Below are 19,877 nucleotides of genomic sequence, written 5' to 3'. Positions count from 1 at the left end.
TCATATAATATTTAAAAATTTAATAGCTGTAAATATATAATTTAAAATTCTCACATATACCTAATTTTAAATATTTTATGCAGATATGTCTTTTAAGTACTTTTATGCAAATATGCACAATATTAAATTAAAATATTAAGTGGAAATTTGATAATGACCTTTGTCATTTAATATGTAGGAATAGTCCCATCTTGCTTGATTATCATGTAAATCCAGTTTTCTACCTGCTTCTATTATTGCATTTAGGAATCATTGCAGTTCTAGGGTAGCACAGTTCCACTGTTACTGAATTTCCATCCTAATATTATAATGGTACTCAAATTTGCTGATTGTAAGTGTCATCTGTTTTGCCATTTAGTTACTTCATTAACTTCGTGAAAATAAAAGTTAATTTTGATAGAAAATGCAAAAGTAAAAACGAGGCAAGAAATGTCTCATATCTCACCGTCTAAACATAGTGTTCTTAGAACTTTGAGGCATTGGTTCTAACTCTTTTACGGTATCTAGTTATAAAGATGATTTATAAAGGAATATTTTTTAAAAATTACCTAATCATGTATTTTTCTTTGAAATTTCGTTTGTGCTATTAAGAGGATAATATAAGTTTTCACTTATCATTAAGTTCAGTTCAGTTCAGTTTAGTCGCTCAGTCGTGTCCGACTCTTTGCAACCTCATGAGTCGCAGCACGCCAGGCCTCCCTGTCCATCACCATCTCCCGGAGTTTACTCAAACTCATGTCCATCAAGTCGGTGATACCATCCAGCCATCTCATCCTTTGTCGTCCCCTTTGCCTCCTGCCCCCAATCCCTCCCAGCATCAGAGTCTTTTCCAATGAGTCAACTCTTCACATCAGGTGGCCAAATTATTGGAGTTTCAGCTTCAGCATCAGTCCTTCCAATGAACACCCAGGACTGATCTCCTTTAGGACGGACTGGTTGGATCTCCTTGCAGTCCAAGGGACTCTCAAGAGTCTTCTCCAACACCACAGTTCAAAAGCATCAATTTTTCAGCTTTCTTCACAGTCCAACTCTCACATCCATGCATGACCACTGGAAAAACCATAGCCTTGACTAGACGGACCTTTGCTGGTAAAGTAATGTCTCTGCTTTTTAATAGGCTATCTAGGTTGATCAGAACTTTCCTTCCAAGGAGTAAACATCTTTGTTACATTGCATTTATTATTATTTTAAATTAATGTTAGTTAATATTATTAAAAATTTAAATGTAAGCAAAAGGATAATAAGAATTGACCATAATACTATTCTCTAGGCAAAAGGCTATTGTGAAATCCAGGACAATCATTTTGATATATTGTTTTTCATATACAATTATATTATATATAAATATATAAATTTAAAACTTATGCTGTATAACATTATGTTATATTTTGCATATTTATATTTTTAACTTCAATCAAGAAATACTGCATGAATATACCAGATTTTTGAATATTCACACTTTTCTTAAAAATGCTTTTATCTAGAAATAGGCATATTTCCAAAATTTTTAGATATATATATTCTTTCTCCTTAAAAATGCTTGCACAACTTTACATCTTGCCATCAGTAGTTAATAAAATGAAACTCTGTCCACATATTCATTTCAAAACTGGATATGCTGTTTAGAGAAGCAAAACAAAATTGTAATATGAAATGTGAATTTAATTTTTGATGATCTCCATCTCATTGTTGATTTTCTTTATTTTGTCAAAAATATTGGTATAATGCAGATTTTTAAAATTACCCTTTCAGAATGTCATAAAAATGATAAAATATAGTTTTATATAGAAATGAAAATTTCCTTTTTAATAGAACTGAGATGTGACTCCCAACACTATGCCATCCGCCTGTTGCAGTACAACACTGACACAATTGAAGACCATTTTCAAAACTGAAACAGAGCATTGTCACATAAAATAACTTTAAAGGTTTCCATGAACCCTCTTCTATGGCAGTGGGAAAACCCAAATGGATTGACATGTTATGGCAAAAACAAATAGCCCTGCACTTGAAACCCCCAACTTGACTTGAAGAGTCAGCGATAAGAGAGGGGTTGACAGAGACAAAGGTAACATACAGTTCAGACTGCCATAGCCTGAAGTTCTAGTCAGTTAGACTGTAGCCACAAGTATTTGGCTGAGTAATAAGGCAATGGCACCCTACTCCAGTACTCGTCCTGGAAAATCCCATGGATGGAGGAGCCTGGTAGGCTGCAGTCCATGGGGTCGCTCCAAGTGGGGCACGACTGAGCGACTTCACTTTCTCTTTTCACCTTCATGCATTGGAGAAGGAAATGGCAACTCACTCCAGTATTCTTGCCTGGAGAATCCCAGGGACGGGGGAGCCTGCTGGGCTGCTGTCTATAGGGTCGCATAGAGTTGGACATGGCTGAAGCGTCTTAGCAGCAGCAGCATATCATCTTTTTATATTTAAATCTTCTCATCTGTAAAAATCCAGTAATAATAATAATATCCAATTCACATAGGTACTTTAAAATTTCAATAAATTTGTAATTGGAAATTACTTAGCATAGTATGTGGGAAATGTAAGTGATCAGTGAATATCAATAAATATTGCTCCTACTACTACTATTAGTACTTCCTATTAATAGTTTCTCATGTACTGAAGCAAGGTAATTGGACTAATTATGGAAAATTTGGATACAAAATAAAATGCAATATGAAATAAAAGACACTAAAATTTCAGAACTAAGAAGAAACCAGGGATATCACTGCTGTTACTGATTGATGGCCCAAGATCGGGGACCCTTGCACAAGGGAACTACTGAAATGTCTTTTTAACTGTGAGTCCAAATACCTAAGGAAATGATATTAAGGGTGGGTCTAGGAAGAGAAGTGGTTGAAAATAAGTTTAAAAATACGTATAAAACCTAATTTCCTCTCCTAAACAATTGTTTCTGCTGTGAACTCACAGATAGTCTAAGACTCTTTTTGTGGGTGGAATGTGTGAAGTGGGGTCACCAGGCATAGATGTCTTTGTAAATCATAATACAAGGTGGTTATGATACCAAAATTAGTGTGAATATATTAAACTTGACACACTACAGGGTGGGAAATCGGTTTAAATATTCTAAGATGTTCATTAGAATCCAGGAGGGAATTGAACCACTCCAAAGAATCAAAACTAAGCATGCTGACAGCAAGGTTTTCCCATTAAACATTCCAGAGAATTTACACTCTCTGAAGACAGCAGGTCATAAGCTCCATATGTGGTCGTAGATATTGCAATATGTGGTCAATGCCTAATATGAAGAAGCACTAGACATAGGATGAAACAATTTAATCTGGTAGATATTGTCATGGAAAAATTCAAAGTGTTTAATCTTGAGGCACTAAGGAGTGGAGAGAGAGAGAGTGAAGAAAGCAACATGACAATATACTCAGAGAGGTGTGCTATGCTTAGTCTCTCAGTCATGTCCGACTCTTTGTGACCCCATGGACTGCAGCCCATCAGGCTCCTCTGTCCATGGGATTCTCCAGGCAACAACGCTGTAATGGGTTGCCATAGCCTCCTCCAGGGGATTTTTCCAACCCAGGGCTCGAACCCAGGTCTCCCACATTGCAGGCAGATTGTTTACTGACTAAGCCCCTAGGGAAGCCCATACTCAGAAAGGTTGGAGAAAATATTTCCTCCACAAATTAAGGACAGAGCACTGTTTAAAAAATAAAATTCAGCAGATAACAGTACTTGGGAATTAAAAGCATGCTAAGGTAAGGTAAGGTGAAGTCGTTCAATCGTGTCTGACTCTTTGCGACCCCATGGACTGTAGCCTACCAGGCTCTTCCATCCATGGGATTTTCCAGGCAAGAGTACTGGAGTGGGTTGCCGTTTCCTACTCCAGAGGATCTTTCTGACTCCAGAATCGAACCCAGGTCTCCCGCATTATAGGCAGACGCTTTACCATCTGAGCCACCATGTGTAAAAACTCGAAAGTTCATCACTTAAAATTCCAGAAATCACACACAACTAAAGTATAAACAAAAGTGACAAGGGAATTTGAGAGATAAGATATTCAATTAAAATAACAATACAGGTGATGTAGTATGAGTTCCAATACAAATGAAATTGAGAATCAAAATGATTTAAGCAGGGGTTCTAAATCAATATTTTTAAAAATCTGATTTCTTATGTATAAACACAATGTAGAATGGCATGAAACTACTTAGCACCAATATTGAAGATTGAAAGGCAACACAAAAATTACTTAAAATAAGGCAAGGTAATCTTTAGCCTATAATTACTTACCCAGTCAGAACTATATAATTGATATATTTAATTAAAACCATTTCTTTCCTCCCTATTGTGAATACCCCTCCTAATGTGTAAAACAGACCACACTTAGAATAACAGAGAGAGACCCTAATCTCACCAGGAATGAGAAGATTAGCAGGCTACAACACAACCAAATTTCTAAGGAGTAGTTGCCAAATACACTGAATTTTCTGTCAAATCAAGAGATGGAACAACTTTGTAAGCTGTTATCCTCAAACTGTATTCTTCATGAGTAAACACTATTAGGTCAAATACCACGAGATTTTGAAGTGACAAATTCCTGACTGTCAGTGGTTTAACATGATGTGTGGGCTTTGCTCATGCAAAGACCAAGGTAGATGAAAATGCTAGCTGTTTCCTTTTCCAGCTTCAATTCGGGGCCTCAAAGTGTCCCCAATAGTATTTGAATTCAGATAGGAGTAGAAGGAGAAGAGTGTCTGAATCCCCATCTTGATAAACCTGAGCTGAACAGGTATCTCTCGTGGACTTCTTCCCTCTCAGAGAAGGAGCAATATCATTCTTGAAAAATTGGTCATTTTTTATGAACCAAATATAGTGTAAGTCACTTATCCCTAACATTTGTTCAACAAAAGTTTGACATGAAAGAAATGAATGTATTCTGAAAGAAGAATACAAAGGGAATAAACAGGGGACATAAAAACCAATATAAATATAAAATATAACACAAATTACATGATCCAAAATGAGTTAAAAACAATATTGATATTGTTATATATCTATGTACTAGGTATCACCAATTGTTGTAAGACCTTGACAGTATACCCTGTCTTTCCAATTCTTTCTACAATCCTGAGAGTGAGAACATTTATCCCTCTCTTCAGAAGGAAGCAGAGACCTGGAGAGTTCAAATTATTATTCTAAGTCACAGCATTAAAATTCTAATCTAAATAATACAACCCCAGAGATCCATTCTTTGGTACTCACAAGTCTACCCTTTCCCAGTCTGTTTAAAGATTCTGGAAGTGCTCAAGAAATAGACAAATAAGAAAGACAAAGCCATTTTGAAAATGAAAGACATTGACAATAGAACTGGTGAATAACAGAACAGACATTATCATAAAACCCCAAGATAACGTTATATTCAAAGCTGAGCATGGAAGGAATGATGCTTTTGAACTGTGGTGTTGGAGAAGACTCTTGAGAGTCCCTTGGACTGCAAGGAGATCCAACCAGTCCATCCTAAAAGAAATCAGTCCTGAATATTCATTGGAAGGGCTGATGCTGAAGTTGAAACTCCAGTACTTTGGTCATCTGATGCGAAGAACTGACTCATTGGAAAAGACCCTGATGCTTGGAAAGATTCAAGGCAGGAGGAGGTTGGATGGCATCACTGACTCAATGGATATGAGTTTGAGCAAGCTTCTGGAATTGGTGATGGACAGGGAAGCCTGGTATGCTGCAGTCCATGAGGTTGCAAAGAGTCAGACATGACTGGGCAACTGAACTGAACTGAAGGAAATAGAGAATGCAATGACCTAAAAATGTTGGAAAGTGAAAGTTGCTCAGTTGTGTCCAATTATTTTGGACCCCATAGACTGTGGAATTCTCCAGGCCTGGATACTGGAGTGGGTAGCCTTTTCCTTCTCCAGAGTATCTTTCCAACCCAGGGATCGAACCCAGGTCTCTCGTATTACAGGCAAATTCTTTACCAGCTGAACCATAAGGGAATCCCAAGAATACTGGAGTGGGTAGCCTATCCCTTCTCCAGCAGATCTTCCAGACCTGGGAATCAAACTGGGGTCTCCTGCATTGCAGGTGGATTCTTTACCAACTGAGCTATCAGGGAAGCTCATAAAAATGATGGGAGAGAAAAAAAAAAAATGATGGGAAAAAAAGGGAAAACTGTGTGATGGTTAATTTTGTGTATCAACTTCCCTGGGCCATAGTCCCCAGATGGTTAGTCAGATTTTCTGGGTGTTTCTTTGAAGGTGTTTTTGAAAAAGATAAACAACTAAGTCAGTGGAGTTTGTGTAAAGCAGATGGTCTTCCATTATGTGCATAGACCTCATCTGATAGTGACGTCATCAATCTAAGAAAGGAATGGAACTTCCTCTGTGTAAGACAGGACTCTCTGGGCCACAGGCTTCCAACAGGCACTGTAGCATCAACTCTTCTCAGGTCTAAAGCCTACTGAAGGTTTTGGACTTTCCAGCCTCCATAACCATGTGAGGCAATTTCTTGTAATAAATCTCATTTTAATAAGTATATTAAATGTGCAAATATACACACACATTGTGTTAGTTCTGTTTCTCTAGGGAACTCTAACAGAGTGTAAAAGATTACTAATGGAAATTCAAGATAACCGATATTGTCATTCATGAATAAAATCACAGTCAATGTAATCCAACTTATGAGAGAAGAAAGCTGTGTTGAATAAAGAATTCCTGAATTTGAAAATTTTCAGATTTCAAGAAATCTTTATGAAAGTTGGTGACACCAAGATATAATATATTTTGAACTTTATCAATAAAGGATGAATAATGCTATAGGCATCTTAGCCTCAAAGAAAGTCACTTATAAAAGTATAAAAAGGCAGTCAGACTGGCATTAGCATTTGCCAAAATGAACTGCTTATAAGATAGTCAAGAGTATCTATCTAGTGAGAGAGAAAATAGCTTCTCTAGGAGGTAAACAGTATCCAGCTTTTGTTATCCAGTCAAGTTGCCATTATACTATAAAAACAGTTTTGCTTGTTCAAAAGACCATAGTATCTATGGGACTTTGAGACAACATCACTTAAATCAGTACAGCAAAACAGCAATCAACTCAATTAAAATGATACAGCTAGAAAACCACAGAATCATAGCAATACTTTTAGAAACATCATTTGCCAACATTCAGTACAACACACTCATGGTAAATAAGAGGAATTGAAAATGTCCTGGATAATAAAGAGCATCTAAAGTTAACATAAAGAATGTAAATGACTGAATGCTTTACTCCTGTTACTTACTGTAAGCTTGTTTCCCCCCACAATTCGTATTTTGAAACCTTTCAGTAGGATGGTATTAGGAACTCAGACATAAGTGTTAGATTATGTATGAGCGTAGAGTCCTCATGATGGGATTAATTTGAACCAGAGATCAAATTGCCAGCATTCACTGGATCATAGACAATGCAGGGAGTTCCAGAAACTTTGTGACCCCATGGACTGCAGCATACCAGGCTTCCCGGTCCATCACCAACTCCTGGAACTTACTCAAACTCATGCCCATCGAGTCGCTGATGCCATCCAACCATCTCATCCTCTGCCTTCCACTTCTCCTCCCGCCTTCAATCTTTCCCAGCATCAGGGTCTTTTCCAATGAGTCCGTTCTTCACATCAGATGGCCAAAGTATTGGAGTTTCAGCTTCAGCATTAGTCCTTCCAATGACTATTCAGGACAAACTGTGGAAAGCTCTTAAACAGATGGGAATACTAGACCATCTTACCTCTCTCATGAGAAACCTTATGAGGGTCCAGAGGCAACAGTTAGAACCCTGAATGGAACTGATTGGTTCAAGATGGAGAAAGGAGTATCACGACACTGTCTGCTGTCACCCTGTTTGTTTAACCTATACACTTAGCACATCATGAGAAATGCCAGGCTGAATGAGTTACAAGCTGGAATCAAGATAGGTGGGAGAAACATCAACAACCTCAGATATACGGATGATACCACTCTAATGGCTGAAAGTGAAGAGGAACTAAGGAACTAAAGAGCCTCATGATGAGGGTGAAGGAGGACAGTGAAAGGGCCAGCTTAAAATTAAATATTAAAAAAACTAAGATCATGGCATCTGGCCCCATGACTTCATGGCAAATAGAGGGGTAAAAGATGGAAGTAGTGACAGATTTCTTCTTGGGCTCTAAGATCACTGCAGATGATGACTGCAGCCATGAAATTAGAAGACATTTCCTTCTTGGCAGGAAGGCTATGACAAACCTAGACAGTATGTTGAAAAGCAGAGACATTACTCTGCTGACAAGGGTCTGTATAAGTCAAGGCTATGGTCTTCCCAGTGGTCATCTGCAGCTGTGAGAGCTGGGCAACAAAGAAGGCAGTATGCTGAAGAATTGATGCCTTCGAACTGTGGTGCTGGAGAAGACTCCTGTGAGTCCCTTGGACAGCAAGGAGATCAAACCAGTCAATCTTAAGGGAAATAAACCCTGAATATTCATTGAAAGGACGGATGCTGAAGCTGAAGCTCCAGTATCTTGGTCATCTCATCGAACAGCCAACTCATTGGAGAAGTCCCTGATGCTGGGAAAAATTGAGGGCAGAAGGAGTAGGGGTCATCAGAGGATGAGATGGCTGGATGGCATCACTGATCCAATGGAAATGAACTTGGACAAATTTCAGGAGATGGTGAGGTACCAAGAGGCCTTGCTTGCTGCAGTCTATGGGGTTGCAAAGAGTTGGACTTGACTGGGTGACTGAACAATAACAGGTATAAAGGTAGGGCCCTCGTGATAGGATTAATTCTCTCATATAAAAGGGAAGAGGCTCTGCTCTCCTGTCACATGAGCATACAAGATATGCAAACTAGGAAGAGTGAACTCACCAGCCATCACATCTGCTGGTGCCTGAATCTTGAACTTTCCAGCCTCTAGAATGTCAGAAATACTGTTTGTGGTTTAAGCATCTAGTCTATGGTGTATTTTTTAGTGCCCAAACTGGTGAAAATGACCCCTGAGATTCAGAATAATGCAAGGTTGTTTGTCTTCATTGTACTTCCACTCAACATTTTACTGAATTCTTAGTTTTTGCAATAGGAAAAAGACTAATAATAAAGACTATACATTTTGAAAGGAAAACAATCACCCTAGTTCTTCAGTGAGATAACTCTGCACATAAGAGCTAAAGAATCTCCATCAAAGCAATCAAGACTAATTAAGAGACTCTAGCAAAGTTACAGGGAAAAAAGTCAAGAAATTCATTTTCCCCAAATTGATGTGTAGAGTCAATATAATTCCAGTCAAAATTCCCGAAAAACATTTTTGTAGAAATAGATTCTCAAATTGATTATGGAGATGCAAATATCCTTATGAAGTCAAACATTTGTTTGAAAAAAAAAACTAGGTGAAGGACTTGTGTTGTTTCTTCTTCAGGGATCAGATAATATTTTGGGCTTGTGAGGCATATGATCTGTTGCAGCTACTTCACTCAGTCCTTGTAGCTTGAAATCAGCATAGGTAAACTATAAACAAACACGTATGGCTGTGTTCCAAGAAAATATTTTTTGCAACCAGGAGAGTATACTTCATGGCAAATAGATGGGGAAACAATGGAAACAGTGGCTGACTTTATTTTTTTTGGGGGGGGGCGGGGGCTCCAAAATCACTGCAGATGGTGATTGCAGCCATGAAATTAAAAGACACTTACTCCTTGGAAGGAAAGTTATGACCAACATAGACAGCATATTAAAAAGCAGAGACATTACTTTGCCAACAAAGGTCCGTCTAGTCAAGGCTATGGTTTTTCCAGTGGTCATGTATGGATGTGAGAGTTGGACTATAAAGAAAGCTGAGCACCAAAGAATGGATGCTTTTGAATTGTGGTGTTGGAGAAGACTCTTGAGAGTCGCCTGGACTGCAAGGAGATCCAACAGTCCATCCTAAAGGAGATCAGTCCTGGGTGTTCATTGGAAGGACTGATGTTGAAGCTGAAACTCCAATAGTTTGGCCACCTGATGCAAAGAGCTGACTCACTGAAAAAGACCCTGATGCTGGGAAAGATTGAGGGCAGGAGAAGGCGACGACAGAGGATGAGATGGTTGGATGGCATCACCGACTCAATGGACATGAGTTTGGGTAAACTCCAGGAGTTGGTGATGAACAGGGAGGCCTGGCGTGCTGCAGTTCATGGAGTCACAAAGAGTCGGACACGACTGAGCGACTGAACTGAACTGAGGCTGGTATACCATAGGCTATAGTTTGCTGGCCTCTGCTCTGGAGATACATATTTTGGAATTGGTTTATGTGTGGAACAGTGGGATACAATAGAGGAGAAGTATAGCCATGTGCTCTTGCCCAAATGATTATACGCAAAGGTGCCAAGGTCTTTGGAAAGTAAAAAAAATGACGTATTCATCAAATTATGCAAGAAGATTGGATTTCCACATGGAAATCCTTATTCTAAACAATTGAATTAGAGGGTAAACTTAAGTGTCAAACAAAACATAAAATTTATAGTAGGGGACTTAGTAGAAACCAAATTAATGAGCCGTAAGACTGTGAAAAGATGTTCAACATCATTAATCATACAGGAACCGCAAATGAAAATCTCAATGAGTTCTCAGCACATACTGGCAGGAATGGATGCAATGCAAAATATTGCCAATGCCAAATAGAGGCAAGAGTATGGAGCAGTTGACACTAGTTCCTGGCCAAAAATGCAGAATGATCAAATTATTGAGTTGGCCAAAAGATTCATTCAGATTTTTCTATTTGATGTAATGAAAAGCCCTGAACAAACATTTTAGCCAACCTAATAACTTTAGAAAACAGTCAAATTTTTGTATTTCTATATACATATACAGGTATGTGAATCAGATATTCCAGTTCTAAGCATTGAACCAAGAAAAATGAAAGACTATAACTATCCAAAGACCTGTACATGGATATTCACATCTCATTATTTACAATAGCTAAGATGTTTGAATAATCCAAATGGTCATCAACAGTTAAATGTATTAACAAATTGTTTTATGTTTCTAAAATTTCACACTTGGTGACAATATAAACAAATGAATTACCAATAATCACAGCAAACAGACAAGTGCTGAGTTAAAGAAACCAGATATAGAAGAAGACATATCATATGATTTCACTTATATAAAGTTATAGGATACATTATTGTAACCTATGGTGAGAGAAAGCAGATCACTGGTTGCCTCGAGCCTTATAAGCTATTAACTTTATAGGGTAATGGAAACAATTTTTATTTTACGGATAGTAATGGATTCATGGCTGTATACATTGCTACCAGTTCATGCAACTGTGTTCTTAAAATACATGCATTTTATTGAGAGTAGGCCATGGTAAATAATTGCAAGTACAAAAATGATGATAAAATGGACCAACATTTGGGGGAAAGTTGATGGGAATTTGTTTAGCTTGAAGATTAAATCAAGGAACTAGAAGAAGTTTTTCAGGGGAAAGAAGCAAGAATCTTCCCTCATTTTTGTAACTTTTTTTGAGGATTCTAATTATCAAGAATATAAGGCAAAAGCTTCTGATTTGTTCTGAAAATGTTTATGCAAAATCTCCCAGATTATTTACTCAGTGGGCATTGATCCTCTTGTAATTGATTTCTTGTAATTATATCTTTACATGTTTGTATCTATAGCTATAATCTATCTATCTATCTATCTATACCTGTGTGAGTGTGAGTGTATATATATATATATATATATATATATATATATGTATACATATATTTATATGTATACATATATATAATTATATAATGTACATGATAATTACAAGCAAGATAAAAATTTTTTAATGTTTTATTCAATTCATGTTCTCTGTTTGCAGAAAGATTCAGGTGTGATGTTGAAAAGAGTTCTGAAAATATGTGTCATTATGGATAAAGCTTTGGTAAGCATTATTGATACATTTTCCTTATACTCTTTTATTTAAATTGAAAAGGAATATAAAGATAATCTTTGCAATGCAGAAACACATTACTCTGTTCAAAATATATGTATCATTGAGACAGGACATAAAGACACATTATCAGTTGGTTTTCCAATGGCATAAGGGGATCAATAACAATATTTATTAGAACTAACATAAAATTTTGTATGTAAGGGGAGATCTAGTAAACTATTGGATTATAACTAGTTGCATATATTTCTGTGTTCACCCCCAAATTGGGGTGAAACTATTCCTTAAGTCAATTTTCATTTTTTTTTTTAATTTTTATTTATTTTTTTTTTCCCAGTGTGTTTTGTCATACATTGATATGAATCAGCCATGGATTTACATGTATTCCCAATCCCTATCCCCCCTCCCACCTCGCTCTCCACCCGATTCCTCTGGGTCTTCCCAGTGCACCAGGCCGGAGCACTTGTCTCATGCATCCCACCTGGGCTGGTGATCTGTTTCACCATAGATAGTATACATGCTGTTCTTTTGAAATATCCCACCCTCACATTCTCCCACAAAGTTCAAAAGTCTGTTCTGTATTTCTGTGTCTCTTTTTCTGTTTTGCATATAGGGTTATCGTTACCATCTTTCTAAATTCCATATATATGTGTTAGTATGCTGTAATGTTCTTTATCTTTCTGGCTTACTTCACTCTGTATAATGGGCCTCCAGTTTCATCCATCTCATTAGGACTGATTCAAATGAATTCTTTTTAATGGCTGAGTAATATTCCATGGTGTATATGTACCACAGCTTCCTTATCCATTCGTCTGCTGATGGGCATCTAGGTTGCTTCCATGTCCTGGCTATTATAAACAGTGCTGCGATGAACATTGGGGTGCACGTGTCTCTTTCAGATCTGGTTTCCTCAGTGTGTATGCCCAGAAGTGGGATTGCTGGGTCATATGGCAGTTCTATTTCCAGTTTTTTAAGAAATCTCCACACTGTTTTCCATAGCGGCTGTACTAGTTTGCATTCCCACCAACAGTGTAAGAGGGTTCCCTTTTCTCCACACCTTCTCCAGCATTTATTGCTTGTAGACTTTTGGATAGCAGCCATCCTGACTGGCGTGTAATGGTACCTCATTGTGGTTTTGATTTGCATTTCTCTGATAATGAGTGATGTTGAGCATCTTTTCATGTGTTTGTTAGCCATCTGTATGTCTTCTTTGGAGAAATGTCTGTTTAGTTCTTTGGCCCATTTTTTGATTGGGTCATTTATTTTTCTGGAATTGAGCTGCAGGAGTTGCTTGTATATTTTTGAGATTAATCCTTTGTCTGTTGCTTCATTTGCTATTATTTTCTCCCAATCTGAGGGCTGTCTTTTCACCTTACTTATAGTTTCCTTTGTAGTGCAAAAGCTTTTAAGTTTCATTAGGTCCCATTTGTTTAGTTTTGCTTTTATTTCCAATATTCTGGGAGGTGGGTCATAGAGGATCCTGCTGTGATTTATGTCGGAGAGTGTTTTGCCTATGTTCTCCTCTAGGAGTTTTATAGTTTCTGGTCTTACATTTAGATCTTTAATCCATTTTGAGTTTATTTTTGTGTATGGTGTTAGAAAGTGTTCTAGTTTCATTCTTTTACAAGTGGTTGACCAGTTTTCCCAGCACCACTTGTTAAAGAGATTGTCTTTTTTCCATTGTATATCCTTGCCTCCTTTGTCAAAGATAAGGTGTCCATAGGTTCGTGGATTTATCTCTGGGCTTTCTATTCTGTTCCATTGATCTATATTTCTGTCTTTGTGCAGTACCATACTGTCTTGATGACTGTGGCTTTGTAGTATAGTCTGAAGTCAGGCAGGTTGATTCCTCCAGTTCCATTCTTCTTTCTCAAGAATTACTTTTGGCTATTCGAGGTTTTTTGTATTTCCATACAAATTGTGAAATTATTTGTTCTAGTTCTGTGAAAAATACCGTTGGTAGCTTGATAGGGATTGCATTGAATCTATAGATTGCTTTGGGTAGAATAGCCATTTTGACAATATTGATTCTTCCAATCCATGAACACGGTATGTTTCTCCATCTGTTTGTGTCCTCTTTGATTTCTTTCATCAGTGTTTTATAGTTTTCTATGTATAGGTCTTTTGTTTCTTTAGGTAGATATACTCCTAAGTATTTTATTCTTTTTGTTGCAATGGTGAATGGTATTGTTTCCTTAATTTCTCTTTCTGTTTTTTCATTGTTAGTATATAGGAATGCAAGGGATTTCTGTGTGTTAATTTTATATCCTGCAACTTTACTATATTCATTGATTAGCTCTAGTAATTTTCTGGTAGAGTCTTTAGGGTTTTCTATATAGAGGATCATGTCATCTGCAAACAGTGAGAGTTTTACTTCTTCTTTTCCTATCTGGATTCCTTTTACTTCTTTTTCTGCTCTGATTGCTGTGGCCAGAACTTCCAACACTATGTTGAATAGTAGTGGTGAGAGTGGGCACCCTTGTCTTGTTCCTGATTTCAGGGGAAATGCCTTCAATTTTTCACCATTGAGGGTGATGCTTGCTGTGGGTTTGTTAAAGTGGTTTATTTATTACTAAATTGAAGAAGATCCTTTTAATAAACATTATCTTTTATAAGAATATTTTGTACTGTGTAAATGCTTGGGTTTTCTTGTGGAAATAATCATTTTTTAGATGGCTATGGTAGTTTTGTTCATATTTATAAAATTGGAAAGAACATAGATTTTCTTTAGTAAGTCAGTGGAAAAGTTGTGGTACATCAGACAGTGGGATATTATTTAATGCTAAAAATTTAGCTGCTAATTAACTATGAAAAACATACTGTTGGTAAGAGGGATGATACGATTTGATGGCAAACATTCTGTAGAGCACAATGGGTAAAATACCTAATAAATTGGAAAGGGAGAAGAATAATACATAGGAACACATTTGATTTTGGAACGTTTCATTAATACAATTCGTTTTAGCAAACACAGACAATAAGTTAAAAAAAAACCTGTTTCGTCCATTATTACTAGTAATTTTGTATGTCAGTAAGTGTCATGATGTTATAGAATTTTTGCATAAAATGAAATTTTCAAATCTTTGAATAATTTTTATAAAAGCAATAATAGAAAATTATGACATCAGCTCCTGGGATCCTTGGGCCCTACAACCAGGCTCCAGGCCCCAGCTCTGCCTATCATTAGGTAGGCACTAGCCCTAGGACCAGGCTTCACCCAGCAGTGGAAGTGCTATGGCCTTGGAATGTTCTGCACTTTACTCCATATAGCCCTGAACCAGCACTATCCCAGAACCCCCTGGAGTTTCACAGCCAGCTGCCTTATGACCTGGTCCTGCCAACCAGCACCTGGCAGCCAATGCATGAGGCAGAACTGCCAACCAACTGGACCAGGGGCCAAACAAGACTAACAGACCTCTCACCTAGTCAGCCTTCAACAACAGAAAGACCCACACAGTCACACAGGGGAAGCCACTAGAGTATACACCAAAGGTGATGAAAGTTGAGTCGGCTGCTGAAACACATAGTGCCTGCAAAAGGCCACTTCCCCAGCATTAAGAAGCACAACCAATCTACCAGGTACATACAAAACAAATACTTAGACAGGCGTGTTCCAGATGAAGCAACAAGAGAAAAGCCCAAAAGAAGGTATAAGTGAAATGGAGATAAGCAATCTAGTCAAGAAAGAGGTTAGGGTAGTGCTTGTAAAGACCATCAAAAATCTCAGAAGAAGGATGCATACACAGAGCAAGAAAATATTAATATGAAGAAGAGCCAAACATAGATGAAGAATACAACACTGAAATGAAAAATACACATGAAGCTACCAATAGTATACTAAACGATACAGAAGAATGGATCAGTGAGCTGGAAGACAGTGTAATGGAAATTACTGATGTTGAACAGAAAAAAGAAAGAATGACGAGAAATGAGAACCTTGAAAGAGAACTCTGGGACAACATTAAGCACATTTATATGTACATTATAGAACCCCCAGAAGGAGAAGAGAGAGAGAGATAGCAATTAAATTGGCAAAAGTGAAAGATGAAAAGAGGACACTGAAAGCAGGAAAAGAAAAAGGACAAAAAACATACAAAAAGAATGTCCATAGAGCTATCAGCTGACTTTTCAGCAGAAACTGCAGTCCAGAAGGGAGTGGCACAATGTATGTAACATGTTGAAAGTGAAAAATGTACAACCAAGAATACTCTGTCCAGCAAGGCTCTTCAAATTTGATTTAGAGATCAAAATCTTTATAGACAAGTTAAATTTAAAAGAGCTCAGGCACTAGCATTACAAGAAATGGTAAAGCAGTTTTACTAAGGGGAAAGAAAAGTCCAAAACTGGAAATACAAAAATTATGAAAGGAAAAGCTTATTAGTGGAAGCAAACATAAGGTAAATGTTGGAAATCATCTCACATGCAAAGCTAGAAGGAAGGTAGGAAGAATTTTGTCTTTTAACAAAAGTATCTATATTTATAATAAGGAGTTAGGAGACACTTAAATTAGATGTAAAATAAGATGTTAAAAGCTGTAATTGTGAGGGGAGTTGAATATACACACATGGTTGTTAAAAATGTATTTGAAATTAAGAGATCAGCAACTTAATCATATATAAATACCTATGTGTATGTATAGATTGATACATAAAAACATCATGGTAACTGCAAAAGAAAAATGTATACTATATGCAAACAAGAAAAGTAAAAGATACCCAACTATAATGTTAAGGTAGTCATCAAAACATATGAGAAGGGAACAAAAGAACAAGAAAGGAACAAAAAAGACCTACAGAAACAAATCCAAAGCAATGCGCAAAATGGAAATGTGAACATACATATCAATAATTACTTTAAATGGAAATGAACTAAATGCTCCAATAAAAAAGAAATAGAGTAGTTAAATGGATACATGACAAGACTCATCTATGCACTGCCAAGAAGCAACTCACTTCAGATCTAAAGACTCACAGACAGAAAGTGAGGGAATGGGAAAAAGTATTCCATGCAAAAGGAAATTGAAAAAAAGTCAGGGTAGCAATACTTATATCTAACAAAACAGATTTGAAAAAGAGGTTGTTACAAGAGACAAGAACACTACATAATGATAGGGATCAATCCAAAAAGAAGGTATAACAAATGTAAATATCTGTGCACCCAACATAGAAGCATCCAAAACCATAAAGTAAATATTAATGGACATAAAAGGGGAAATTGACAGTAACTCAATAATAGTAGGCAATTTAGCAGCTCACTTACGTCAATGGACAGATCATCCAAACAGAAAATCAATAAGAAATCAAAAGCCTTAAATGACACATTCTATATATATGGAACATTCCATCCAAAAGATGCAGATTGCAAGTTTTTCCAACTGCACATGGCACATTCTACAGAATAGATCACATGCTAGACTATAAAACCAGCCTTGGTAAATTTCAGAAATCATGTCAAGTGTCTTTTCTGACCACATGCAATGAGACTAGAAGTGAACTACAAGAAAAATACTAAAAAAAGAAAAAGAAAAGAAACCACTAAACACATACAGGCTAAGCAATGTACTTGTTAATAGTCAATGGGTCACCACAAAATCAAAGGTGAAATAAAAACTGCCTGGAGACAAATGAAAAGAAAACACAACCGCCCATAAATCTTAGATACAACAAAAGCATTTCTAAGAGAGAAGTTTTTGACACAGGTTTTGACACAAGCTTATCTCAGGAAACAAGAAAAATCTCAGATAAACAACCTAACCTTACAGCTAAGGGAATTAGTAAGGAACAAATAAAACTCAAAATTAGTAGAAGGATAGAAATCATAAATAACAGAACTGAAACAAATGAAATAGGTACTAAAAGAATAGAAAAGAGGCATACTAATCAAGGAAAAAGAAGAGAGGTCCCAAGTCAATACAATCAGAAATGAAAGAGTAAAAGTTACAACAAACACCAAAAAAACATAAAAGATCATAAGAGACTACTCTGAACAACTATACACCAATAAAATGTACAACTTGGAAGACATGGGAAAATTCTTAAAAATGTACAATCTCCCAAGACTGAACCAGGAAGAAATACAAAATATGAACAGAATAACTGTAAGTAATGAAATTGAATCTGCAATTTTAAAACACCCCAAAAACAAACGTTCATGGTTTCACAGGTGAATTTCCCCAAAAACTTAAGAGAAGAGTTAGCATCTATCCTACTCAAACTATTCCACAAAATTGCAGAGGATGGAACCATTCTAAATTTATTCCATAGGGAGAGCATCACCCTGACAGGAAAGTCAAAAAAAGATATCATTAAAAAAAAACAGAAAATTGCAGGGATTCCCTGGTAATTCAGTTCAGTTCAGTCACTCAGTCATGTCCAACTCTTTGTGAAACCATGGATTACAGAACACCAGGCTTCCCTGTCCATCACCAATGACTGAAGCTTACTCAAACTCATGTCCATCGAGTCAGTGATGCCATCCAACCATCTCATCTTCTTTCTCCCCCTTCCCCTCCCACTTTCAATTGTTCCCAGAATTAAGGTCTTTTCAAATGAGTCTATTCTTCACATCAGGGGGCCAAGTATTAGAGTTTCAGCTTCATCAGCAGTCCTTCCAATGAATATTCCAGACTGATTTCCTTTAGGAAGGACTGGTTGGATCTTTTGCAGTCCAAGGGACTCTCAAGAGTCTTCTCCAACACCACAATTCAAAAGCATCAATTCTTTGTCACTCAGCTTTCTTTATAGTCCAACTTTCACCTCCATTCATGACTACTGGAAAAACCATAGCTTTAACTAGATGGACTTTGCTAGTAATGCCTCTGCTTTTTAATATGCTGTCTAGGTTGATCATAGCTTTCCTTCCAATGAGAAAGCATCTTAATTTCATGGTTGCAGTCACCATCTGCGGTGATTTTGGAGCCCAAACCGGTAAAGACTGTCACTGTTTTCATTGTTTCCCCGTCAATTTGCCATGAAGTCATGGGATCGGATGCCATGATCTTAGTTTTTTGAATGTTGAGTTTCAAGCCAACTTTTTCACTCTCCTCTGTCACTTTCATCAAGAGGCTTTTAGTTCTTCTTCGCTTTCTGCCATAAGGGTGGTTTCATCTGCTTATCTGAGGTTATTGATATTTCTCCCAGCAATCTTGATTCCAGCTTGTCCTTCACCCAGCTTAGCATGTCACATGATGTACTCTGAATATAAGTTAAATAAGCAGGGTGACAATATGCAGCCTTGACGTACTCCTTTCTCGATTTGGAACCAGTCTGTTGTTTCATATCCAGTTTTAACTGTTGCTCCTTGAGCTGCATACAGATTTCTCAGGAGGCAGGTCAGGGGTCTGGTAACCCCATCTCTTTAAGAATTTTCCACAGTTTATTGTGATCCACACAGTCAAAGGCTTTGGCATAGAAAATAAAGTGGAAGTAAATGTTTTTCTGGAACTCTCTTGCTTTTTCGAAGATCAGCGTATGTTGGCAGTTTTATCTCTGGCTCCTCTGCCTTCTCTAAAACCAGCATGAACCTCTGGAAGTTCACGGTTCATGTACTGTTGAAGCTTGGCTTGGAGAATTTTGAGCATTACTTTACTAGTGTGAGATGAGTGCAATTCTGCAGTAGCTTAAACATTCTTTGGCCTTGCCTTTCTTTGGGGTTGGAATGAAAACTGACCTTTTCCAGTCCTGTGGCCACTGCTGAGTTTTCCAAATTTGCGACATATTGAGTGTAGCACTTTCACAGCATCATCTTTTAGGACTTGAAATAGCTCATCTGGAATTCCATCACCTCCACTAGCTTTGTTCATAGTGATGCTTCCTAAGGCCCACTTGACTTCGTATTCAAGGATACCTGGCTCTAGGTGAGTGATCACACTGTTGTGATTATCTGGGTCATGACAATCTTTTTTGTATAGTTCTTCTGTGTAGTCTTGCCATGTCTTCTTAATATCTTCTGCTTCTGTTAGGTCCATACC

At 37.2% G+C, this 19,877-nt stretch overlaps 1 protein-coding gene across 4 annotated transcripts in view; it reads left to right on the top strand.

Moving 5' to 3' along the window:
* Positions 1-19,877, top strand: part of LOC122432573 (A disintegrin and metallopeptidase domain 3-like) — a 125,095-nt gene that overhangs the window by 27,050 nt on the left and 78,168 nt on the right. For all 4 annotated transcript variants that reach the window (XM_043454592.1, XM_043454590.1, XM_043454589.1 and 1 more), the window contains exon 7: positions 11,837-11,899. In XM_043454592.1, coding sequence (XP_043310527.1) covers positions 11,837-11,899 — 63 coding nt within the window. The remainder of the gene's footprint in view (positions 1-11,836; positions 11,900-19,877) is intronic.

The sequence above is a fragment of the Cervus canadensis genome, chromosome 31 (assembly GCF_019320065.1).
Source record: "Cervus canadensis isolate Bull #8, Minnesota chromosome 31, ASM1932006v1, whole genome shotgun sequence".
In the NCBI taxonomy this organism is placed as follows: Eukaryota; Metazoa; Chordata; class Mammalia; order Artiodactyla; family Cervidae; genus Cervus; species Cervus canadensis.
The sequence above is the reverse complement of the archived record's forward strand: the minus strand, read 5'-3'. Positions and strand labels throughout refer to the sequence as shown.